At 42.0% G+C, this 24,667-nt stretch overlaps 2 protein-coding genes across 13 annotated transcripts in view; both read left to right on the top strand.

The window, feature by feature from the left end:
* Nucleotides 1-13,824, top strand: part of RSPRY1 (ring finger and SPRY domain containing 1) — a 38,046-nt gene extending 24,222 nt beyond the window's left edge. For 10 of the 11 annotated variants that reach the window (XM_065029153.1, XM_065029150.1, XM_065029157.1 and 7 more), the window contains 10 exons: nt 80-138; nt 496-562; nt 1,319-1,450; nt 2,692-2,807; nt 3,549-3,692; nt 5,694-5,805; nt 6,786-6,888; nt 8,990-9,142; nt 10,143-10,247; nt 11,211-12,063. In XM_065029153.1, the coding sequence (XP_064885225.1) occupies nt 80-138; nt 496-562; nt 1,319-1,450; nt 2,692-2,807; nt 3,549-3,692; nt 5,694-5,805; nt 6,786-6,888; nt 8,990-9,142; nt 10,143-10,247; nt 11,211-11,307 (1,088 nt within the window). In that variant the 3' untranslated portion in view covers nt 11,308-12,063. Of the gene's footprint in view, nt 1-79; nt 139-495; nt 563-1,318; nt 1,451-2,691; nt 2,808-3,548; nt 3,693-5,693; nt 5,806-6,785; nt 6,889-8,989; nt 9,143-10,142; nt 10,248-11,210 lie in introns of all 11 variants that reach the window. The other variant, XM_065029146.1, reaches the window with a different exon arrangement.
* Nucleotides 13,825-14,168: 344 nt separating this feature from the next.
* ARL2BP (ADP ribosylation factor like GTPase 2 binding protein) lies at nt 14,169-24,001 on the top strand. 2 transcript variants are annotated; one of them, XM_065029168.1, is made up of 7 exons: nt 14,169-14,325; nt 15,164-15,284; nt 17,408-17,469; nt 19,024-19,130; nt 19,754-19,839; nt 20,730-20,826; nt 21,953-24,001. In XM_065029168.1, exons 2-7 carry the CDS (start codon nt 15,247-15,249, stop codon nt 22,031-22,033), a joined length of 471 nt encoding a protein of 156 aa, XP_064885240.1. In that variant the 5' UTR covers nt 14,169-14,325; nt 15,164-15,246; the 3' UTR covers nt 22,034-24,001. The 2 variants fall into 2 exon arrangements, with proteins under 2 accessions (XP_064885240.1, XP_064885241.1); XM_065029169.1 differs by lacking the exons at nt 14,169-14,325; nt 15,164-15,284 and adding an exon at nt 15,360-17,296.
* The last annotated feature ends 666 nt before the right edge of the window (nt 24,002-24,667 follow it).

Genomic DNA, 24,667 nt, shown 5'->3' with positions numbered 1-24,667 from the left:
TTCCTTATCTTAAAGTTCTGTGCAATGATGAGTATATGGTAGTTCCCATGGATGGATTTAATTTTTAATGTTCTTGTAGGTCCTGCAAGCATAGGCTTACTCAGCCCAGGCATATTGGAATATTTACTTCACAGCTTGGTAAGTGTCTTTGAACTCTTTATATGTACCTATACATAGCAGTTTTAATGCAGGGGGGTTTTATTATTATTATTCTGAAAAGTTAGGGTCATGTTTGGTAAATACTGGTAATGTACATTACAGAAAGTCGAGATTCCAGAGAGTCTGTGGAATCTCCATCCTTTGAGATAACTATAAGTCAGTAGCACAAGGCACTGAGCAGCCTGATCTACTCAAACCAGCTCTCAACAGGAGGGTGAACAAGGTGACCTTTGGAGGTCCTTGTCAACCTAAAGCATCCTGTGACAGACTAACAGCTTTTCCTGTCCATCTGTGCTGGGTATTTATTAAATAACTTTTCGTACTGCCCATGTTTAGAACTTCCAGTCCCATCCGACGGTGATGCTTTTTGCACTAATAGCATTGGAGAAGTTTGCACAAACAAGTAAGTATTGGCTTTTATATATATACTTATATGGTGCTCTTAACATACTATGTTGCATACTGTGTTAACATACTGTGTTGCACAATTGTCACTTGATTCATCTGATCGCACTCAGGAGTGTGAAAGAGACTGGATTGCTGAGAAGACAAATGTAGAAGAGAAATGTTTTTCCATTTACAGGCAAGAAGAAATATTTATTGCTTTAGCAACACCCCTCCACCCCTCAAAACCCTTGAGATATTTGCTGAAACTCAGTGCAGGTAGTTGTCCTCAGTCAGAAATTGCTACAAAAAGACTTAAAGATGAGGCCTTTGGCACTGAAATAAATGTGTATTAGAGATGGAGAACAGCTATGATCGGGTGTATGCAGGCAGGAAAAAAATATTTATTCCTTTAACGATACCCCACCCACAAACCTTTAGGAGATTTGCTGAAACTCCCTCCTTCTCAGCTTAGAAATTGCTACATAAAGACTTATGACATGAGACCTTTGTTACTTGAAGAGAAATAACTCTGTATTGGAGAGGTGGAGAACAGCCGTGATCTAATCGCCTCTTGATGCAGCTCCGTGCTGAGAAGCTATATATCTGACTGTGAAGTTAACTCCATGTCTGCTTGGGGAAAGAATTTCATGCTGTTTGTAATACTGAGGTTTAGAGGTAGAGTTGGGGTTCTACTGCTTTTGTAGAATGTTACTATTTTTAACTGAACTTATCCCTAATTTATAGCAATTTTTTTTTTCCTCTTAAATTGCAGGTGAAAATAAAATGACAGTTTCTGAAACGTGCATTAGTGACCAGCTGATCTTGCTAGAGAAATGGACAGATAATCCAGACTATTTAAAGCGCCAGGTTGGATTCTGCGCCCAGTGGAGTTTAGACAATCTGTGTAGGTACAATGAAGGGATGGATCCATTTAATATTAATCACTTCTCCAAAGAGATGGGGGGCTAATTTGTGTTTGTTTTGTATAAGCACTGATTGTAAATACACCCGACTGCATTTGTAATCATTGTCCTTCCAATGCAAATCCAGTGTAATTGCATGGAAAGAAATTTTGGCAAGGAAAATGTTTGTGAAAGGAAGCAGTTTGTATTCTGCAAGTTGGAGCTGCAATGAAAATTCTTCTTTGCACCATATTTGCTGTAACCCACGCTTCAGCAGCCATGCTGAGTAGCAAAGTAGTGCAGTCCCTCTGTAGAACAGCTGGATTACTGATATATCCTGGCGACAGTCACTATTGTGATCGTAACCCAGCCGTGCAGTCTGAAAGAATTATTAAAGACTTCTTAAAATAAAGATGATCTTGTGATCAAACATGAAAGGTGCTTTACAAAGCATTTTACTAGATCTATCTTTTTGGATGACTAAAAATCATCACATTTCCTTTAGTTGTGATTTCAAGGGTGCAGCAGCTCTAAGGACCTTGTAGTTTCTAATACCTCTTGCATAAATGTGGGTAAAAAGTCTCGTTGGGTGTTATGGGGCTGTAGCCAGCTTATGGGTGGCCAGTGTCAGTTGTGTTCAGTAAACATCTGTATAGTGTTATGGCAAGTTTGGGATACATGAAGGGTCCTGTGCTAAGATCTCTGGTAAATTAATGTGTATGTGTCACCTGGCAACATAAATGCTTCTGATCCTTCCATGTGAAAAGGGGATGAAGGGGGAAGGAGCTGCTTTGGCTCATTTCAAGTTCATTGCCTACCTGACAATGAGAGGGTAAAAAAAAACTTTAAATTCTTGATTTCCCCTTCTTCCACACCCCTGAAATCTTTTCCACTGTGGTGAATCAGAAAAACTCTGCCCAATTGAATATGCTAATACAGTGGTAAATCATGAAACATTGGCATCTTGGTATGAACTTGGATGTCTTATATTTGCCTGTGGGTTTCCTGAAAGCAGCAATTAAACTGTAGGAGCTCCAGTCAGAGATATAGCTTGTGTTCTGATGTTTAGAGCATATTTAATACACAGTGTACTGGAGGTTCTGCTAGTTTTATGCAGGCAAGATGTCAATATTTCATTCAGTTATGCCAAAAATTAACTGGATCCTGAAGAGATTGCCACTGTATTAAATGTTTAAAATAAAGTTTTGCTGCAGCAGTGAGTAAGACTAGTTTTATTTTGCAGTTTTAAAAGAAGGGAGGCAGTTTACATATGAAAAGGTTGACTTGACCAACATCAGGGCTATGCTGAACAGTAATGATGTCAGTGAATACCTGAAGATCTCGCCACATGGATTAGAGGTAGGATGTCACTTCATTATTTCAACCTAAAAAGGAGTCTGAAGAAAAAGGCAGGTTGTAAGTATCTTTGTTTGCTGCTTGCTCCTCTGTTTTCCTAGAATAAATCAAATGCTTTCTGACAGCTTTCTATAGAAAACTTACTTTCTCAGAGGGTTATAACATTGCTACACTGATCTCAACTGTAGAAATATTCACAGTAAAGTAACACCCCATCTGTGCCCCAAAACTTCAGAAAAGTGAGGAGGATTCTTAAGAGTCAGCTGGCTTTTCACTCATTTTGACTAAAATTACTCACAAAGTATAATCCCTATTGTATGTCCTGTGTAGTCTTGGAAAGCCCAAAGCAGTAGGATTTTTGTCTCAGCCCTGTGTTTTTCAGTCTTCCTCCATTACTTTTTCTAATTCATGTAACATAGAGCACCTCTCCATCCTTTGTACCATGAGTCAGCTCACAAATGATGACTGAGGTCTTCCTGTCCAGGTTGTCTTAGTCTTTAAATTGACTCTGTAAACTCTCTACTTTTTTTTCCTTTGTGGCTTACCACTGAACAATTTTCAGTGTTGCCTACTCATTAGTTTGTGTGACAATTATTGCCATAAAGAGAGGTCACTTTCTGTCTGAAATGCCTCTAAAATTATCTTGATGTATTCTTACATGCAAGAAATTTGATTCAAGGAAGAAAGTGGATTATCAGACTACTAATTTTGTAGAAAAGTGATTTTTTTGTTTGGTTTTGGTAGGCTCGATGTGATGCCTCATCCTTTGAAAGCGTTAGATGTACGTTCTGTGTTGATTCTGGAGTTTGGTACTATGAAGTTACAGTTGTTACTTCGGGAGTGATGCAGATAGGATGGGCTACCAAAGACAGCAAATTTCTCAATCACGTGAGTATATGCAGTGGCATCTAGCTGATGATGTCACTTCAGTATTCTATTTGCAGCACCTTTGAAAATAGCTCTGGTTATTCTCTGTTAGTATTAGACCACTTGCATGTTTCCTTCAATTTTACTGTACTTTCATGAAGCTTTTTTTGCTGAAATTAGTGGTACAAGAAAAGGCTGTATTGTCACTGCTACAGACTGACACCGTGCAGGCAAGTCACACACAGCTACCAGCAGTGACAGCTTGTAATCTGCTTGCTGTTGTCTGGAAGCTACAGGGAAATGGCTCATTTCTTGTGGCTTAGTCTCTTCTTAGAAATTCTTTAGATAACAGCGGTGGTTACTGTCTGTTTTCGTGAAGTAAACATTGCTCACTAAGAACTAGCAGATTATCTTGCACTCACTTTTACACTGGTCACAAAGCAGCCATTTGATTACCCTCTTTAACACACTTTCCTGTTAAATTAACTTTCCTAGGAAAATAGTTATTTAAATGGATTTGGGGATAGCATGATATCATTGTATATGCTAGTGGCAGTAATATGGTATGATTTGGGTATGTGACAGCTTATTTTTAATTAAAAACAACGATTACAAAAATATTTAACCCTCTACAAAACACCAGTGGCAAAAAACCCAACAGGGATTGGAGAGTAGCTTTTCTCACCCTTTAACTTAAGCCTTCCTGTGAGCTCAGTGGTCTCGGCTCCATTCTTTTCTAATTATTCATGTAAATAGCATTGTCCTCTGCTGATGTATAATATGCATGTATCTTGACATCACATCCAAAGTCCAGTCACGCTTTTCTAGCATGGAATCACAAATGTGATTGAAATTTAAAAAAAAAAAAAAAGCACACACCACAACCAGACAAAAATCCCATGCAGACCTGTCCTGAGCCTGGGCATTGTAGACATTGAGTGTAATGGAAACTGTTTGAAATAAAAGGCTGTGTGTCTGCCTGTAGACTGCTAAGAAGCTTAAGATTATTTTTTCCCCTCACTCACTGTTAAGGAGATTGGTGTATATGTATTTTTCTGTCTGGGCTTCCTGTTGAAGGCATGAAAATAAGAGATGTCACAGCTCTGAGCAGGGTGATTTTCTGTTGCTACAACTCTTGCTGGTGGCTAAATGTTACTTTTATTTAAGTTAATTGGATGTCTGCCTGAAATACAAGGATATTATCTTCTGGATATATCACAGCATCAGCAGAGTAGCTATATACTTTTTATTTACAGTGTGTGTAACAAAAAGACTAGTCCTAAGTGGACATTAAACTCTTATTATCTGGGCTCAGCTTTAATTTGGGACATCTGAGGCTTGTGTAATCAGACACTATCTAGTATTTGCACTCTAGACTAACCATGCTGAGTTTGAGGAAGTTACCTACCATACTGCTTTTGGGTTTCATGTTTGGGCTTTCCTATGACGAATTCTTCTCCTACTGTGGAACTTTTAGTTTTGCATTTGTCTTGGGCCTTGGTAATATCCCTTGATAAAACCTTTTCACAAACTGAGGGAGGCTGGCACTGCAAGGAACACAATATGCAACAAATTCAGTTGAAGGGACTATGTGTTTGTTCTCTTTCTGTGTACTGTGTGTTCTGGTGGCACTCGAATATCTAGTGGGGGAACGTATTACAAGTCTGGTACTAGGACTTCAATATAAGAGAGCGGTTATGCCTCTGGTTTAAGATGTAAAATGTTAGCTATTTGGGTACTTAACTCGCTTTCTGATTTTTAACTACTTTAATAGGAGTGATTTGAGCTCACAGCAAATGAAAACCACTTTGGAGACAATATGCCCATCTTCCCCCCCTCCCCACCCCAACAAATCCTTTTTGTGAAAACAAAATTAAGACTAGTTTGAAAAAAAAATCATCTTCATGGGGGTGGGAGAACCTTTCCCGCTCTTGGATGAATGGTTTAGTTAAAGGAAAATAAGCTTTACCCTTCTGCGTGAGGAACGGCCATGGACTGAACTTCTTTACTCTCTCTCTAAAGGAAGGTTACGGCATTGGGGACGATGAGTACTCCTGTGCGTATGATGGGTGCAGGCAGCTGATTTGGTATAATGCCAGAAGTAAACCACATTCCCATCCCTGTTGGAAAGAAGGTATTTGGTCCATCTTCTGTTGTTTATCCTAACTGTATTTCTGCACAGGACTTTTTGCTCTTGCAGGTGTCTAGAAAACAGTTTGTTAGTAGGTGTGAGCAGAGCAGTTACTGCCTAATTCTGGTGGCACTAAAGGTTTAATAATTATTGTGCCTTTACTAGCATTTGCAGTGGTTTAAATGTACAGAGTGGGCACCACGCTTTTGTTCCACGATCTGCGTAAAAAGAATCTTGTCATTTTGGGTTTTTTTCTTTTCATAGGCAGAGTACAAATTGTAGCACTAACTTACATAGGTGGACATTTAATCCCGAGATTTTTTTTTTCTGGATGTTTGCAGTCCTACAAAAAGGGGTTGACATCTTCCTTTCTGAATTCAAAGAGTTATTTTAGAGAAGGGGAAAAAAGCTTGATCTCTGAATTAGATTTTTAATTTTTAAGGAGGAGTTGCACTGTCTTACTTTCAATTCTTCAATAACTACTTGGACAGCAAAGTTCTGTTCTTGATCTCAGCTTTGAGATCTTGGTAGGAGCCTGCACATGCCACACTTGTGAACTGTGCCGCCTTCTATTAAAAATTTCTCCCAAGGATGGTGAAATTAAAACACCTCTTAAAAATAAACAGCAAAGCACATTAGAAACTTAGACTTCGGCAGCTATGTGTTCTGAGGATATCTTCAACAGGTATAAAATAGCCAAGGAGAGACAGAGTGCAGCTTTCTTCTGGCTTTGGCCGATATTCTGCAATACTTTCAAACTATGTAGAATTAAAGCTCTGGCATACTAAAACGTCTTAGTTTTTTTTACTATTTTGTCCTGTATGTGTTTTTTTCTTCAGTTACTGTCTGTATCAATGTTTCTTCCTTTCTTTTTAAGTCAGACAGCTCATAGTGAGATATATGATACTTAAAACAATAGCTGCTTCAGCTGTTGGCATTTAACAGAAGTGAAATCTTTAAATTATCTTTGTTTTGCATGTAAGGAGACACAATAGGATTTCTACTAGACTTGCACGAAAAGCAGATGATCTTCTATTTAAATGGAAACCAGCTTCCTGCTGAGAAGCAAGTATTTTCATCTGCTGTGTAAGTATTTATTCATTTGCAAAGACAGTGACCTGTATGGGTAATTGTTTTAATTATATGCAGTGTTTCCCATTTGAGATGTAAATTCATATTTGCTTACCTGAAGCCATCATTAAGCAGGTTCCCCAGTAGAAAGTTGCTTAGAAAACAGTGAGAAGGATATAGCGCTACAGGTGGATTTCAGGGTCCAAAATACTTTGGGCCTTCCGAAGGTTGGTTCAGCTTGATGTTTTCTGCTGTTAAACCAGCACAGCATTGAAGCAGAATGAGGTGGTAGCAAAGATGAACAAGTTTCTGGTAGTGCTTCAGGACTTTTTTATATTTTAAAAAATAAAGCTTTGGTCCTGTAAATGCTGAAGAGTGTGTAATAAGTTACTGCTGCTCACTGGGGCCAGTTCCTGTAGCACCATCTTGGATATTCATGGGAGGACATTTATTGGTAGTGTTACAGAGAAAGTGTCAGGCTTATTTTGCCAACTCTGTTACAATTAACACATGGCAAATTCCTCTGATTCTCATGGAGAAGTTCAGCCTTTTATTTCTGAAAAGATAAGCTGGTGTGTGATACTTGAGAGAGCCGCTATGCAGCTTAATTAAACATTACAGTGCAATGTAAATGAATACTGCTGTACTACTAATTTCATTCATGTTTTCCACTCAAAATGAAGTTGAAGCAAAATAGTAGTTCAGTTTAAAGTGGTGGAGAATCACAGTATCACAGTATGTTTGGGATTGGAAGGGACCTCAAAAGATCATCTAGTCCAATCCCCCTGCTGGAGCAGGAACGCCCAGGTGAGGTCGCACAGGAACATGTCCAGGCGGGTTTTGAATGTCTCCAGAGAAGGAGACTCCACAACCCCCCTGGGCAGCCTGTTCCAGTGTCTGTCACCCTCACTGAGAAGAAGTTTTTTCTCAAATTTAAGCGGAACTTCTTGTGTTCCAGTTTGATCCCATTACCCCTTGTCCTATCATTGTTTGCCACCGAGAAGAGCCTGGCTCCATCCTCATGGCACTCACCCTTTATATATTTATAAACATTAATAAGGTCACCTCTCAGTCTCCTCTTCTCCAAACTAAAGAGCCCCAGCTCCCTCAGCCTTTCTTCATAAGGGAGATGCTCCACTCCCTTAATCTTCGTTGCCCTACGCTGGACCCTCTCCAGCAGTTCCCTGTCCTTCTGGAACTGAGGGGCCCAGAACTGGACACAATATTCCAGATGTGGTCTCACCAGGGCGGAGTAGAGGGGCAGGAGAACCTCTCTGACCTACTAACCACCCCCCTTCTAATACACCCCAGAATACCATTGGCCTTCCTGGCCACAAATACCAAGTCTGTTCAGCTTGCTGTACTTTGTTTATGTGCAATATGTCATTTTATATGCTCAGATTTTGTTCCTTGCTTAGAACTTGGAGTATTTGTCGATTTGGGCCCTTTCAGTAAATAAAACTGAAGGAGGTGGTAGTTGTGGTGTTTTTACAAGGTGGCTGTGAAGAAAAGACAGCTGTCCTGAGGTAATCCTGCCAGGAGGAACAGATGGGCGCTGTGCTCAGAGCTCAGACCTGGACTCATCCTGCAGAGCTCCCACACAACAAGTACACAAGAGTTGCAAGTTCCCCTGATTTCTGCCTGCTCAAAAAGCAGCAGGAGCAGTGGACATGGCAGTGTCCCTTGCAGTTGGTGCTGCTCCCCACAACTCCACTAAATGGCAGTTGTGTGGAAGAAAAATCCTTTTTCTAGTGCTGAAGAAGATATCGGAGCTGATCGGTGTAAAGAGGATCAGGTTGTGGGCTGGTCAGATCTATGTATCTGCTCTTAGTGTAAGTGTGACTAATCCTAGTTGTAGAGTATGGAGCCTTTATTGGCTGTCTGAGTAGTAAACTCAGACCCTGACACTAAATTCAGAAGTTCAGAACTGAACAAGGGAAGTGCGTGCAGCTGAAACTGGATGTTAGAGGCTTTTCTCCCAATTAGCTGTAGAACACTTCTACTGCAGGAACTTGTCTCTTTGTTTCAGGGTATATTTTTGTCTGCTAACAGCAGTAACATGTCTGGAAAGCTCTATTTAATCTTTCTAAAATGTCTGGGTTTTATCGTATTGCAGATCTGGCTTCTTTGCTGCAGCTAGTTTCATGTCCTATCAACAATGTGAGTTCAACTTTGGGGCAAAACCTTTCAAGTACCCCCCATCAATGAAGTTTAGCACCTTTAATGATTATGCCTTTCTAACAGCAGAAGAGAAAATCATTTTGCCCAGGTAACCCTCCTGTCTAACTTGTCTGTTTGCACACAAAATGTTTCACTTCTGAGTTGTGCAGTTCTATGTTGTACTGAGCAAAGGTTTCTTTTATGGGGTCACACCTCCATAGGTCTCTTTCAGGAATGGGTTAGACCATAGGTTCCTGTGCAACTTAAAGAGTAGGGCTGGAGATACACAACTGAACTCTATTAAGTTAAAATCTTTTTTTTAATATTTGTAATATTAAAGGTAAATTAACTAGTACTGCACAGTAAACTGTTTTTAGTAAAAGTGCTTCCTGCTGCCCTAAAATGATTTGGTTGATTGAGGAGGTACAGTCTTATTTAAAATTGACCTAATTTGTGATGTTGGCAGCATGGAGGTGCTGAATGATTTTAAGACTTCAGGTGTCCTTTCCAGATGGAAATTTCCCCATTTGTGAATGATACTACTGACAGAGGTTATTAAATTTTGAAGTGCTTTCCCACCTAAATATAAATCAAGACAGATAGAAACAGGTTTGGATACATTTCTCTTTAACTTACCAAATTTCTGGCAGGAATTAAAACTTAACAGTTTTTCTGGTTTAGGTCATTAGTAATAAAATTTTCTGGAACAGAAACAGTATACAGTGTAATCTGGCATATAGCGTACCCCAGATTTGCAACTTTGTCTAAAGATGGGCCTCTAGAGTGGTTCTGATGTATGTGGTTGAAATAATCTTTTATTATTTTGAATTAAGGGGGTGGTGGCTTGTTTGAGCTGGGTACCTCTGGCTATAATAAAATGCAGAGACTGGTTTTGAATTATCGAGCTGCTCAATCAAGTGTATTTGAGGTACTTAAGTATCTTAGGAATTGTTTAGTTTCTAAACACTTGGATTAGAGTCACATGTTGGCAAATTCTGAAGTTTGATATTGTATTTATGCAGAGAAGATCAAATACTTGGGATAGTTATTAATTTATCAAGTCAAACTAATGTGTGCATTGCGGGGCGGGGGGGTGTCTCTTTCTTCAGACACAGGCGCTTGGCTTTGTTGAAGCAAGTGAGTATCCGAGAGAACTGCTGCACGCTTTGCTGTGATGAGGTAGCAGACACAGAACTCAGGCCATGTGGACACAGGTAAAAGCTTTAAGAAAAAAAACCCACACATACAAAAAAAAATACACACACAAAAATCCCAAAACCCCAACACAAACAGAAAATTGTTCATTTGACATTGAGTTTAGGTAGGGCCAGATGCGGTCCCTGCTTATCTTGGTTGACTTGCAATGTAAAGGAAATAACCCCCTTTTTTAAGGATGCGATAGACAGAAGTTAAGTATAGTATTCCCATCGTTCCTGTCACCCTACCACAAGCTGATTTAATCCCTAACTGTGTGTGTGTTTGAGGTTGGGGAAGTACTGTGACTATGTACCCCTGCTACCCCTGGGCTACTAAGTCAAATACCCTCCTCCCAAACTGATGATTATTGTCGATAATTACTTATTTTGTACTGGTGCTGTGAAATCCTCATCATATGAGGAGAGCAGAAAATGCATTGTACACTCAAATGCTCATTAAAAGTTAAATAAATAGATTATCTGAAGTCACAGAATTCCTCTAAAAGCTAAAAATGGGACAGCAGTATGAGTAATACCATAATAGCATTTTCCTGCCTCTACGTAGCCTGCCAGAAGATTAATCCAGTGAAGTCCAGTTCCGTAGTGTTGGTTGAGCACTTGTGGAAGCAGCATTGCCAAGGGTCTTGTGTCTGGCTGCTGCAAAGCTAAAAAGAGTCATGCCCAGTGTGCCTCAATAAGAAGTGGAGACAGGTTCACGCAGGGCACTGGGACTGCTCTTCTCCAGACTAGAGCAAGTGTTAAGATTAACAAAAGCCTGCGAGTGTAATCCTGACCAACTGCTCTGGCAGTAAGATGCTGAGCAGCATGAGCTCCCCTCAAAGCCTGTGGATCTGCAACACCCAACTTGCAATTCCTAATCTCCACACTCAAAGACTTGAGTGTTTCTAAACTGCTTAGTGCTGTTGTTGTTGTTTTTCATACTGTAAATGCAGACTTTAACTGAATTTTCTTCTCCTTCAGTGACCTGTGCATGGAGTGTGCCTTGCAACTGGAGACCTGCCCTTTGTGTCGACAGGAAATACAAACCCGAGTCAGACAGATCTCTCACATTTCATGACACACGTGGAGAAATACCACAGACTTGTTTTTAATGAAGCCCAACCAGTACTGAAAGGGGAAGCATCTCTAACCAGTCTTCACGCCCACTGAATGATAGCCACAGCCAGATTTCATGCTAAACTGTTATCTATTTATCTTAAAAATGAAATCTTTAATAAGCTATTTCACATTGCCAGCAATGGAACCTGGTTTCAAGAGTAAGGAAAGCTGGTAGGTCAGCGTGCTATGGCTGTCGGTTCCTCCAGGCACCACCATAGAAGAGCGTCTCTTCTTTCCCCTTCTCGCCTGTTGCAAGTGCTGAAATAATTTGCACTGGAAGTACACGTACAATGCATTTTAGAAAAGAGGAGGTAAAAATAATCTCCCAAAACAGGGCTGTTCTGTCTTGTGCTCGAAAATGTCTGGTTTTGGCAGAAGTCAGTACTAAAAACAGAATGGCAATGTTTTCCTGTTTAATGTAGCCTCCTGCTGGTCAGAGACTGTGTTTTCCGACTGTGGATATTAAACTGCTCAAAGACTTAATCTGTGCACAGACTGATTTGAAAAGACAGTGTGGAGACTGTAGAGAAACTCACATGTTTTAATAACTTGGTGATTCCAAAGAATGTTCCAATTTGTTTTTAAATGTTAAAAGATCGGCGGTATTTTCAAGTACATAATGCTACTGATGCTTTTAACTTCTGTACCCACATTTTTTTTGTGAGGTTATAGTTTTCAGGAGGTATTCTTAACTAATTATAATGCTGGACTGGAATTAATTTGATATTCTGGGTATTTTTTAAGGTATCATCAAACATCTTTTTTAATAAGTGTTGTTTTTGAAGGTTATGTTCACTTTGGAAATATTGAGCTATCTTAAAAGATGGGAGGAAAATTTTGGGCCAGTTTACTTTAAGAAAACGTTATTTGGATAGCAAGTTCAGTCTTACTCTGTAACTCTTAAAAATGCACCTTGCTTGCCACATGTCAGTCCTGCGCTGAGCAGGTTTGGGGCCACACTTCATATTTTTGGTAGAGACTGTACATTGGAAATCTCTGCTCCACTTTAATTACACATTTGTGATGTTTGTATGTTAAGGATGCATTTCAACGGGCAGCTTTTGACTGTTTTACTAGGTTTCTACAAGGAATCAGGGTTCATAGCTGATGTCAGTGAAGTAGCACAAAAATCAGTGGAGTTATGCTTATTTTGCACCAACTGAGAATATGTCTCTTCCAGGACTTGTACAGGTTGTTTTTTGTTTGTTTCTTTTTAATTATCTGGCAATATAGTAGAACTTTACTAATTCACACAGAACCTACACCAAAACCATCCAGCTTCTTGGCAGTGATTCAACAGCAGAGGCTGTTGTAGTGAATTCTCGTGCTGTGATGTATCTTATTTTTAAGGTACTTGATCGTACAATGAATTGTTAGCAAAGCAGTGCCGAGGCTGCTGCCTTGTGCTGAGCACTCTTCCTTCCTACTGACCTGAACAGGGCCCAGAATTAAGCTCTCTAGGAGCTCCTTTCACCTGCCTTTGCTAACTCAAGGGAGCTGAATTCCATGCAGTGATAAAAAGGAAGAGTGTCTCCATTGAACCTCTGGAGTACAATGTGTGAGTTAAGAAAGTTCTGCCCATCTTTTTCTTATTGATTTTATTTTTTCTTTTTCTTTTTTTCAAAGATAGACTGAATCAAAATAGAGCATTGCTTAGTCTTTTTGCAGAAATATGAGTTCTCTTCCACCTTGGATGCCTGTTTTAAGTCAGACTGGCAAATCCTCAGTGCCACTTGTGGCTGAGTCCCTTCCTGCTCTGTGCTGAGTCAGCAAACACGCACTCCATCACTGCCACGAGGAGCTTGGAATTTCAGAATCACTTGAAGTTTTAAATGCTTCCAAATGCAATTGCAGGTTTTTATCTCTAAGGTGCAAGATACAAACCATACATTAGGGAGGAGGTAGGACAGAACCATTTTGAACTCTGCCTTAATAGATTCTAATAACTTTAGGGCTTTGGTTTCCCTGGCCAGGATTAACTGAGGTAAAATTTTCAGAAGTGCCTGGGATTTGTATCAACTGCTGTGTGAGATTAAGCTCTTAAGGCCCAGGTCCACAAAGGCTTCCAGGTGTCTGGTGTCCCTGTGACATGGAGGTGCCTTTGTGGACGTGGGACTAAGTGCCTGCATTCTTTGTTGAAAAGATGCAAATGCTTTGGAAAATTTTGCCCCAGACCGTCTTCCGTGCAGCTGGTGCTGGGCAGAGGAAGCCAGTGGTGCTGGAGGAGCGAGCTGTGTTGCAGAGAACTGTCCAGTTCATTTCACGAATGGAAAGACTGTACAACTTGACTGCCTTTCTGCTCAGATCCACGCTGGGGTGTCTTTGTAAAGCTGGATCCTCCATGGCTGGTGGCACCCTGGGTCCCTGCACACCCTGAAGGCGCGGGGGAGGACAGGCGCTGCTCCCCTGGCCCGCAGGGTGGGGAATTAATTGTAGCAAAGTTGTCCATTCAACAATAAAAACGTCTTGAAGGTTAGTCGTTGTTTCTTTAATTCTTTGGCTTGTGGCGGGAGCGGGGCATACAGATGCGTTGGCACTGGTGCCTCGGCTCTGAGGCTGGTGTCCCTGCTCGGGTGGAACATTCGGCCAGAGGTTTGTGCCCGGATGCCGGGGGCTGTGGCCTCCGGGTCCTTAATAACAGCGCGGGGGCTGCGCGCATCATAACGAAGCACATTATTTATGTCTTCTCTTCATTTTCTTCCTAGCTCAGCCTTCGACATCCGGACACCGAACCCGGCCCGTGCGGCCGCTTCCAGCCGCCATCACGGCCCAGCAGGGCAGCGGAAACCGCCTTCCCCCCGGCCCCGCCGCGCGCTCTCATTGGGCCTTCGAGGGTGTGGGCGGGCCCTCCAGGGCCGCGTCCGCTCTGGGATTGGCTGCGGGCGGGGCGGAAGGAAGCGTTTCCCAGGAGACGGCCGGGCCGGCGGCGTGGGGGGTGCGTGCCATGGCGGCGCGGCGCTGGCTGCCGGGACCCGCGGTGCGTGTGGGGCAGGGCCGGGGCCGTTCTCTGAGGCGGAGCGGAGGTGGCGCGGGCCCGATGCCCGTGTTCCTCGGGAAGGGAGGACCGATAATGGCCGATCTTCTCGGGGGGAAGATGGCTGGGCTGTCCGGGCCCCTTTGGGGAGGGGGAGGTAGGGTGGGAGCCTGGACCCCCTAGGGAGGGACAGGGCCCGGGGCTTCGCTCTCCCCAGGAGCCAGGACTGAGGAGGAGGAGGCGAGGCTCATGCTCATCCCTCCTCCCGTGCCGTGGTGCTGCAGAGCTGGTTCCTGCCCTGGCGGGCTGTGCTGAAGGCCGGTATTGGGTGGCGGGAGCTGCTTGTCCCCAGTGCGTGCACAGGAGCGGCTCCGGGGCCTGGGCTGCCCTGTGCCCTGGCCTGGGTGATGGGCTAGCAACTGCTTACAGCCCAGGGCTGGCCGAGCCCCCGGCAGGTGTGATCGCCATCACTTGGCCTGGCAGCTCTTCTGGTGCGCTGGACCAGGCTGGCATCTTCATCTTATCTGGCTTCATTTTCCTGTGTTGTTGTAATAATCATTCACGGAACCTTCAGGAGTAAAGATATTAAAGTCAAGTGAAACCCCCTTACAGAAGTTAACTGCAAGTGTGAATGATTTTGAGCCTCTTCTCTGAGTAGGCAGATGAAGTTCCTAGAGAATTTGAGTTATTAGGGAGAAAAAGTAGTAGTAACTTTGGAAGTACGTTATTTTGAAACTCATACATTGAAAAATTAAAAGGTTCCTCCTGATTTGCTGTTTGAGAAGTGTATGCTAATTTAACAATTCAATTTGTATTCATTCTAAGTCGCGTTATTCTTTAGCACTTTGTCTGAAAAGAAGAAATAACCACGCACAGCAGCAACACAACAGATTGCCTCTGCTCCACTCTGGTTATGTGGTAACGATGGAGACTTCCGATGAAGAAAACTTTGGTGTAGCCGTGTGAGTACCCTGCGTTCGGTGTCAGGCTTTCAGTGAACTGTTTCCTAGTTAAAATATTTTAATAGGCATATAACCACAGGAATGAATTTACACCAGACTGATTAGCAGATTCCGCCTCTTAGGAGAACGAAGGCACAGAACGCAAAGCTCTAGGAGTTTCAGAGTTTAGGTGAAGTCAAACTAAATAAACCTGCAAGGAGTATAGCACCAGATACCCCTTGCTAAGTGATCAAAATACATTACATATATAATAAAAATCAGAGGGTTTGTGTTAATTTTAAGTTTCTCCTTCCTTTTCAAGACCATACGTTGTCACAGGTTTTAAGAAGAGGCTTCTCAGTGTTTGAACGCGCTCCTTCTAGAATGTGAGACTTTTTACAGGTGGCTTCAACCAAATTGTGCACAGGCAGATACTAGGATGCTGCTTCCCCACACATTTGTCTGGCATACTCTTCTAAAGCTTGGGGCAGAAGGGGATGTGTACCCGTGCCTCTGTCGCTCTAGTTCGTAGATTTGGTTCATTTGTGATGCTCTGACCTGAGAGGCCACGCGCTCCTTGGGCTGCTCCTGCAGCAGCGCTTGTTCTGGCCTAGACTAGACACGATCAGGAGACAGAGGCTTAACCCAAAGACTGGTAAGCACGTGTTTCTTCAGTTGTGTTGTATAGAGAGGTAGAATTGCTTTTGCTTTGAAACAGTTATCATTTCATCATTTGCCTTACAGACCTTAACCAGGCTGTAAATACTTAAAATTTTTTGTTGGAATAAGCTATAAAATCAACAGTAGTGCTGCTTTTGAGGGGAAAAAAAAAGAGTGGAAAATATCCTTAGCAAAGTCTCCTGTCCTTGCACATAATTGGCAAGCAATGGACCCTGTTTCATGAAGCGGCGTGATGCTCAGTGCCAGCTCCTCTCTCGGTGCTGTTGTCCCCGCCGGTGGAACAGCACGCTTTGCCAGTCGCTTGCCTTGCCTTTGCTCGTCTCCCACGGCTTAGCAGATCACAGATGTTGCTACAACATTACTTGGTGATCAGACGCCTTTTAAAATAAACCATCTTTTCATTTTTCGGGGTCAGAATGAGTCCTATGACTTGTTGTAGTTAAACTTTCGGTTAAACTGTTGTTGGATTAATTTCACTGGGTTATTATTCAATAGCAAAATAACTTCAATGAATTTTTTTAAACTTAGTGTGAAAGTGTTTTGCTCTGTTTGCTAAAGAGAAACTTAAAGAGAAGAAGAAAGACGTTCAATTTAATTAAAATGGTGCTTTCACTGATCAAAGCTAATCTTTTCTTAAAGAGAAACGTTCTATGAAACTTGTTTCCCTTATGTGTGATAAAAACCTCCTTCATCTACTGGAGAATATAGGAAGAGTTAATTCCTCACTAAACATGAGGCTTGAATGCCAGGGCCCAAGAGGGTTCTGTGGAGTGTCTAATGTGTCTGAACAAGCTGCACAATAATAAATTTAGCAGAGGGATCCAGGGTCCTGAAATGGTGGTACCAAAGGTTTCTTCCCTGGATGACTTCACATCCATAATGGTGTTTAATATTTGCTCACAGCTGAATGACATTAGGATGTTGTGCCATTTATTTGAGACATGCAGGGATGTCTCTTGAAAAAGAAAAAATATTTAAGTTCCTTTGGTTATATAATATTGTGTATACATGGAGTTCAAGTGGTTCCACAAGTACTGCAAAATATTCTCTAGTGTCCAGAGCCCTGTGATCACCAGGGAGTGTTAAGCAGGGAAGAGAGTGGAAGGAAAGCCCGGGGTAGCGGTTGGGATTTGGGGGCTGGAAAATGCTTAATTTGCTGTTCTAATGACACCCTTTGCATCCTTCTGCACTAAGACTGGAATTATCTTAACAGTAATGCCAGTAAAACACCATTTATAGGAACCGATCTGCAGAAAATACAGTAGAAGCCTGATGAGAATCCCCTTGAAGCAGTTGAGTCAGTGCCATGGATTGTTTTGTAGGTTGCAACTAGGAAATTATTCAGTTATCTTGTAATTACTGGGCTTATTTGTGCTTAGGCTTTTGTTAACACTTCTTAATGTTAACCTTTATTTGTACTGTGGTTGAAATGTGTATGCAGTATTGTCTTTCTTAATTTTCAGCTCCTCCCCTTCTGACGCAGAGTTTGATGCGGTCATTGGCTATCTGGAGGATATTATAATGGGTAAGCTCTGCAAGCAGTTATAGACAACAAGATGGGTGCTGAACATATTGCAAGCTGCCCTTCTGTTGGCAGACATACAGAGCCAACATAGTCCCTGCTTGCTTCATGGAAGCTTTCCTTCCTTTGTTCCTGTGACCCTGAACCTGCTAGCATGGTAAAAGAATGCACAAAAGTCTCTTTTGTGCTGTTTGCACAGCAGCAGGCTTATGAGTCTTAAAAATTATTCCCTGTACTGCTGCGATACACTCCTTCATAAATAAACAATAAAGGCACTTGTAAATCTCACGTAGAGATCAAAGCTTTCTGGAATTTTATACCAAATTATAAAGGGGATGGAAGAGACTGGGAGAGGGCGCCTTCCCTTCCCAGCTCTGCCTGAGCCTCCTAACGCGTTTGTCTGGCTGTTCTAGAAGCTGCCATGGTTTGTCCACGTGATTTGCTGTAGTACTGAGTTGGTTTATCACGTGTGATACGAGGTGCCTGTGCTGCAGTTTGCGTGTGTTGTTCCTTGTTCTGCCTCTGCACAACACAGAGAACGGTTTATTCTCCCTGTCTGCAGCAGCATTGCATAACGGGCTAGATGTCATCGTGTCGTATCACTTTCCGCTTTTTGAGACTGCCCTTTGGAGTTGATTTGGCTTCACGTCACTTGGATGTGCACAATTGTAACGTGGCAGGAAGGTTGAATGGCGCCAAGCTCATTATGAGAGCTCAGCCGATAAAAGGTGCTAAATTCTCAGGACCATAATTTTAACTGCAAAGTCAGTGTGTGCAAGGAACTAGTTTACAAGATGCCCAGACAGAATTCACGCTAGTCAGCCATCAGCTCCTTCAAAGAACAGCATGTAATCTTTTTGACCACATCCTTCCCAGAGAGATGTAGATTCTGCAGCCTCAGTTTGCCTGGTGATGTAGCTGAATCTGGAGAAATGCGAACTGATTTTCACTATGTCAGGGTTTAGAAAGCTGAGACTGGTGTATTTTAACAGTCTGTAAGTAAGCTTTACGTTTATACCCGCTCTGTTGAATTCAGTGGTGACCTACTGTGTTAATTTTTATTCTTGTTTCCTTCCACAACTGGAAAATAAAATCTTCAACAATTGACAATGAGTCCTGGAGTTTCAGTAATGTTTTTTTAATTCAAGGAAAGAATAATTATTTTGAGTTATTGCAGGGAAGAGGTGCTCACTTCTGCTGACTTGAAAGCCTGAACAAAATGAGGTTCAAAATAAATAACCTTATTAATAAAATGTAAAGCAGGAAGGCTTTTTAGCTCATACTAAGTGTAAATGAAACTTAAAAGAAGTGATAGTGGATATGTGCATCCTGTTCCATTGTGAACACGCAGCTGCTGTTAAATGCAGACCCAAGTCCTGCTGCCCTGCGCCTCTGTCTTCTCGCTGGTGGCTCAGGAACGGAGGCTCCGCGGCAGCTGCGGCGCTGTGTGACTGACTCTGCACGTGTCCCGCAACAGAGGACTAGTGAATGTGGGGTTTGTGTTGCAAAAAGAATGACTAAACTCGTAACTCTGTGATGCGTTTTGTTGTGATCCAGATGATGATTTCCAGTTAATACAGAGGACTTTTATGGAGAAGCACTACCAGGAGTTCGATGACTCAGAAGAAAACAAGCTCATCTATACTTCTATTTTTAATGAATATGTAAGATACTTTTTCCTGGTTTTCATATGTATTGCTTTTTTATTAAAGCTAGTGTCAGGTTCTGTGTTCCCCCCTTTATAAAATACTGGGTTTACATGGTACAGAGCCAGCCTGCTGTCTCTTTCTGAAGCACAGTCATGATCTGCGAGCAAGAAAGATGTTTTCTGGAGCTCCAGGTTCCTTTCTTTTTGTTTCACCTGATGTTTTGGAAGTTGCATATGTCTTGAATAGAAATTTAGCCTATTGCGGTAGTAAATAGTGCATTTAACCTGTGTGCATAACAAAGTTTGTTCTTCTCCAGTTGTATTATTTAGTGAATTGGACACTTCAATGACATTCTTCATATAAAGCATAATTATGAAACTATACCAGCCTACTAGTCAATACCATGAAATGACTTTAAAATAATTTACTACTAGTGTTTGTTCTCACCAATATTCCCAGCAAAACTGTTGAGCTCAGTGCCTCAGCTGTGATGTGAACGACTGAACCAGCAACACCCAGCTGAGGCACCTGCAGCTGCTTGCCCAGTGAGGATGATAGAAAGTGTCAGGAAGGTGTGCTGGTTGGAAATCTCCTGAAAACTGTTACGGTGTTACAGGGGTGGTTTATTTGTTTTCCAGATCTCTTTAGTAGAGAAATACATTGAAGAAAAATTGCTTGATCGGATTCCTGGTTTTAATATGACTGCTTTCACAATGTCATTGCAGTAAGTCTCTGCTTTACTTTGGGTTGGGGGGTGGCTCATGTGCCTCTCAGTTATTTCTTTTTATCTAGTTTAGAGCTTGGGTTGGTTCTTCTTTAATTTTTTAAAAAAGCATTCTTGCAAGCAATGACTGGCCACTTTTTTTCGCATTCACCATGTCCTGCTACTTTAAATTTCTGAACTGTCCTGCTGAAATATAATGGGTTTTAAAAGGTAAGAGGAGAAATCAGAATGAGAACACTGGAGGGTTTTCATAATCGTTGTCCCTTTGGAAGCAGACCCTTCAGAGGTTCAGTCTCATGCATATCCCTCAGGCCTGTCGTTGCACACCTCAGTATCCCGGTGGTCTTTCAAGAGTCACGTGGTGAAATGCCTTTGTTGCAATGCTTGTACAAAGCGTTCGGAGAAGAGTTTGGTTTGTCTTAAGCTTTTGCATTTGGTCACTTTAGCTTAACCAGCTTCCCGAAGAGGTCACTTCTGAAAGATCATTGGTTTTGCCCTTGAGTTAGAGAATCAAGTGTAATTTGGAACTGAATATCTTAAAATATTTTAATCAATTTAATTTTAAATTGAATTAAAATAGATAAATGCCAGTGGAGTGTTAATTCTGATGACTTACGGGTCAGTTTCTTTGTCTGGTTTTCAGGGACTGGTGTGATGTTCTTACATCTTGGATTTAGATAAATATAATATCTTAATGTATTTGGATTGGAAATCCTGCAAGGTGATATTTGACTAAAGTTTCACTTTATGATAGACCTGTAATAACATTCTTGCTTGAATTTTGATATTGTTCTACTTGTCCCAATATGATTTTTGACTTCATACCATTTAAAAATAAAGACTTTATTTCCCACACAATTTTCTAATTCCCCAACTCTTTCTCTCCACAGACAGCACAAAGATGAAATGGCAGGTGATATATTTGATATGCTCCTCACATTCACTGACTTTCTGGCTTTCAAAGAAATGTTCTTGGATTACAGAGCTGTAAGTATGTCCCATTGTTTATTTTAATTGGCATAATGGCTGTTGGTTTTGTGTAGCTCTGCCCGAGGGCACCAGAGGCAGTGTTACTCCAGTGGGCAGCAGCATTTATTCAAACATGTACAGAGTCAAAAGGAAAATAACTTCACTGAGGGGCTATTTAAACTCAAAATGCACATTTAATAATTTCTAGAAAACAGGAATGAAGCTGCCAGGTGGAACAGTTCTTCAGAAAGACGAACTTTCTGCATCTTTAGTATTGAATTCCAACTGAACATAAGGGAACACTTTCTCATGGTGTGGGTGATGGAGCAGTGGCACAGGCTGCCCAGAGAGGTTATGGAGTCTCCATCCTTGGAGATACTCAGAAGCCACCTGGACACGGTCCCAAGTGGCCCTGTGTGAACGGGGGGCTGGACCGATGACTTCCAGAGGTCCCTTTGCACCTTGGCCGTTCTGTGAGTCTATGATATGGGGTTTTGTTGTTATTTGGTTTTGGGTTTTTTCAGCCAATCCAAAATTAGCTTTTTAAGCTTGTTCCATTGTATTTCTCCTCCTCTCTGTCCAGGGTGGAGAAACAAACCAACAAAAGTATTAAGGTTTTGGATGAGCCCTTTCCTAGGGAAATGAAATACATGTAAAATCTTTCCAGTCACATTTTACAAAGGAGCAAAAGAGTCAAAATTGGTGGCAGAATTGTGTCCTCTGCTGCCTTCCCCAACATTATCAGTTTTCTGAAAACAGGGACAGGTTGAGGGGAACGAGACAGTCCATGTGTCAGCAGCAGGAATCATTTCAGTTGGGGTTTGCAAACCCTAGGAGCTGGATTCCGCTGGTTCCTTGAGCACCAGCTGAACCTGCTGAGCATCCCTGATTGGGAGCCAACCCAGCTCCGCTCTGGCCTGGGCTCTTCGTGAGTTTTGGGTTCACCTACAGATATGAACAGGAGAAAATAAATTCTCTGCTAGGCATTTTCAAGTCTCGCAGCAAGCTGCATGCAATCATAGGTGCTCAGGTAATGTGTAGTTTTATATTGATTTGATGTAACAGACAGAATATTAATTTTCTGTTTAATTTTTTGAACAAAACAGCATTGAGTCAAGGATTTTTTTTTCTTCCCTTTTTCTAGGAAAAAGAAGGTCGAAGTCTGGATTTAAGCAGTGGATTAGTGGTGACTTCATTAAACAAATCATCAATATCCTCTTCCTAGAAGAGTTTATGCACTACTCTCCTCCTCCAGATGAGTGCTGCTGCTTTCATTGGGACATCAAAACACTAAAGGTCATGAGAATCAAGGTGCTTTTACGTGATGAAACACATTCACCCTCCAGGCTGTATCGTTAGAGACCCGACCCTAAAAACATCTGTTTGTGAATTCTGGTTGGTATTCAATGACCACAGAATAAGACACTTCCAGCTCTACCAGTATTTGTACACCAGCCCAACCATTGCACAGGCTGAGAAGCCCGGTGCGCTGAGAGGACAATAAAATAAGACTTTGCGCTTGTTATTTGGGTTGACATCTTACCGTCTTGCCAAAATATAGAACTTTTCAGAGTCAAGAAGACAATGTAAAAAGAGTATGTCCCTCTGGCTCTTGGAAGCACAGGTGTGAGTATGTAACCTCTGAGTTCCTCCTGGTCAATATTTTGTTGGTTTGGGTTTGGTTTTTTTTTTAATACCTTAATATGATTGTAAGTGCTACAGCTTTCTACTGGAAGAATGTTTTAATATGTAGATGTTCTATCATAAGACTGTGTCTCAGCTCTGACAGTTGAAATGTTAGTGTGTAAATCCGTCTGCTCTCTGGCTTTTTTAAGCCTCATCTTTAATGTGCAAAATTTTCCGTTCCACTTTTGCTCAGGCCCCAGCTATTCTACATTGGGAAAAATAACCACAATAAACTGAAATCTGGCCTATGTATGTAGTTTCTTCCTTTCTTTTTGGCAGTGGCACAGCTGCATTAGGTCTAGTAACATAAGCTTGATGGTAGGTTGGGCGCAGACATGCTGTCCACCGTGTCAGTCACTGCACTAAGTGTCATGCTGATTGCAAGTCGTGGTTTTGCTGTTAAACTGTTTGCAATGTGAGTGCAGCAGTGACTTTTTCAGCAGCTTGCTGGTGGAGCTGTGGCCACAAGCCTGTCACAAAAGCCCAGGCGCATCTCTTGGCAGCTGGGATTAAACTGTTTGGAGCTACAGGGACCCTCCGTTCTTGAGCTGCTCAGACACGTTAATCTTCTGCTTAATGAGGCGCTCAGGCAGTGCGAGTATGTCTTTAAAAGCCTTAGAGCAGACGGAAACACGGGGTGAGGAGCAGAGCTCTCCGCTCAGTCCCACAGCGGGTTGGTGCAGCAGGGGAGATGTCCTTCAGCAGCAAAGGTGTTAGTTGGTGGGATGAGAACCCAGCCTAGAGAGAGAACCCGATGAGAACCCAGCCTAGAGAGAGAACCCAATGAGAACCCAGCCTAGAGAGAGAACCCAATGAGAACCCAGCCTCGAGAGAGAACCCAATGAGAACCCAGCCTAGAGAGAGAACCCAATGAGAACCCAGCCTAGACAGAGAACCCGATGAGAACCCAGCCTAGAGAGAGAACCCGATGAGAACCCAGCCTAGACAGAGGAAGGTGATGGCCAGGCCATTGCGCATTTTTGTTTGTGGACAACAAATGTCCTACAAGAACAAACGAGTTGAAATCCTGTTCCTGTTGTCATCCAACAGTGATTTCCACAGTACCAGGATTTTGTTCTTCAGCCGAAATAGTTTTTGAATGCCAGTCAAGACTCCTGGCCACACAGACAAAAATAAGCCATAATTACGCTACAAAATACAGTATCATTAAACAGGTTTGTAGCCAGACCATAGCGGCTTTTTAAAAGCTGGCTAGCAGTGCAAAATGCGTAGCATATTTTGACTCTGCAGTAATTAGTCTCATTAAGTTTCTAGTATGTTGTGCTCATGGTTGTGCAGTTTTTTTGTCTGGAATTATTCTAGTTTGTTGAAATCTCCCTCATACATGCACAAACGCAGATACACAGATACACTCACACGCTTCCTTCAACAAAACAAAAGAAATATTCCTTCAGAATTTTTTTAACCTTCTTCCATAAGTTTCTGTTGGTCACATTTGAATGATAAAAGCCAGAAGCTGAAGCAAAATTAAAATTTGCAACACGTCTTCTTTTTTTTGTCTTTTTTAAAAAACAGGGGGGAGTTAAAAATTCTTGTGAGTGTGTTCTGATCCAAAGCAGTTTTTTATAGGCTTTCTGTTCTGGTGAACACCACACAAGCTCATTTTGATTCTCTTTTCAGCAACAGTAGCCTGCTAAGGCAACATGAGTACGTCCCCAAGGATGCTAAGTGGCAGCACTGTGGTTTGAAATGCCTGTTCCTGATCCGCTCACAGCAGCAAGGCCGGTGAGGCTCCGTCAGGGGCTCATCCCGACGGGATTTGCAGGTTTTTACACATCTATCTACCACCGGTGCTCTAAAAAGCAGCTTCTCCTGTTAGCACAGAAGTGGGTGCTCAGGCCTGTGTGGGCAGGTAGCGAGCAGAGATGATGCTCCAAGACGCTTATTTCCAGAAAAAGCGTATGAAAACATTGGGTCAGGGTTTTAATGCAAAGCAGGTGCAGCTCCTCTGCCGGGTGAATCCTGAGGTTAACATTGGAGAAGCTGAAGACTTAAAGTCCAGTTGTTCTTCTGCTGTCAGTGCAGGAACTGGGGTTCTTCATTTAACTTCTCACCTGTTTATATGATGTTGACTTTTTAATGTCAGGAACAGATTTTATCCAATTTTAAAAGAAACGCGTTGAAATGTTTCTATTGTTAATTGTTGAGCTAA

Source organism: Columba livia, chromosome 13 (assembly GCF_036013475.1).
Source record: "Columba livia isolate bColLiv1 breed racing homer chromosome 13, bColLiv1.pat.W.v2, whole genome shotgun sequence".
NCBI classification, from domain to species: domain Eukaryota; kingdom Metazoa; phylum Chordata; class Aves; order Columbiformes; family Columbidae; genus Columba; species Columba livia.
Note: the sequence above shows the minus strand (reverse complement) of the source record. Positions and strands in the feature narration are given on the sequence as shown.

What these genes read in the sequence shown, in the direction of transcription:
- ARL2BP (XM_065029169.1), top strand. Translation starts at nt 17,217, where the DNA reads ATGAGAATCCCCTTGAAGCAGTTGAGTCAGTGCCATGGATTGTTTTGT. An exon ending in GGAAATTATTCAGTTATCTT is followed by an intron (nt 17,297 to 17,407) that starts GTAATTACTGGG and finishes CTTAATTTTCAG; the next exon opens with CTCCTCCCCTTCTGACGCAG. An exon ending in TGTTCTTGGATTACAGAGCT is followed by an intron (nt 20,827 to 21,952) that starts GTAAGTATGTCC and finishes CCCTTTTTCTAG; the next exon opens with GAAAAAGAAGGTCGAAGTCT.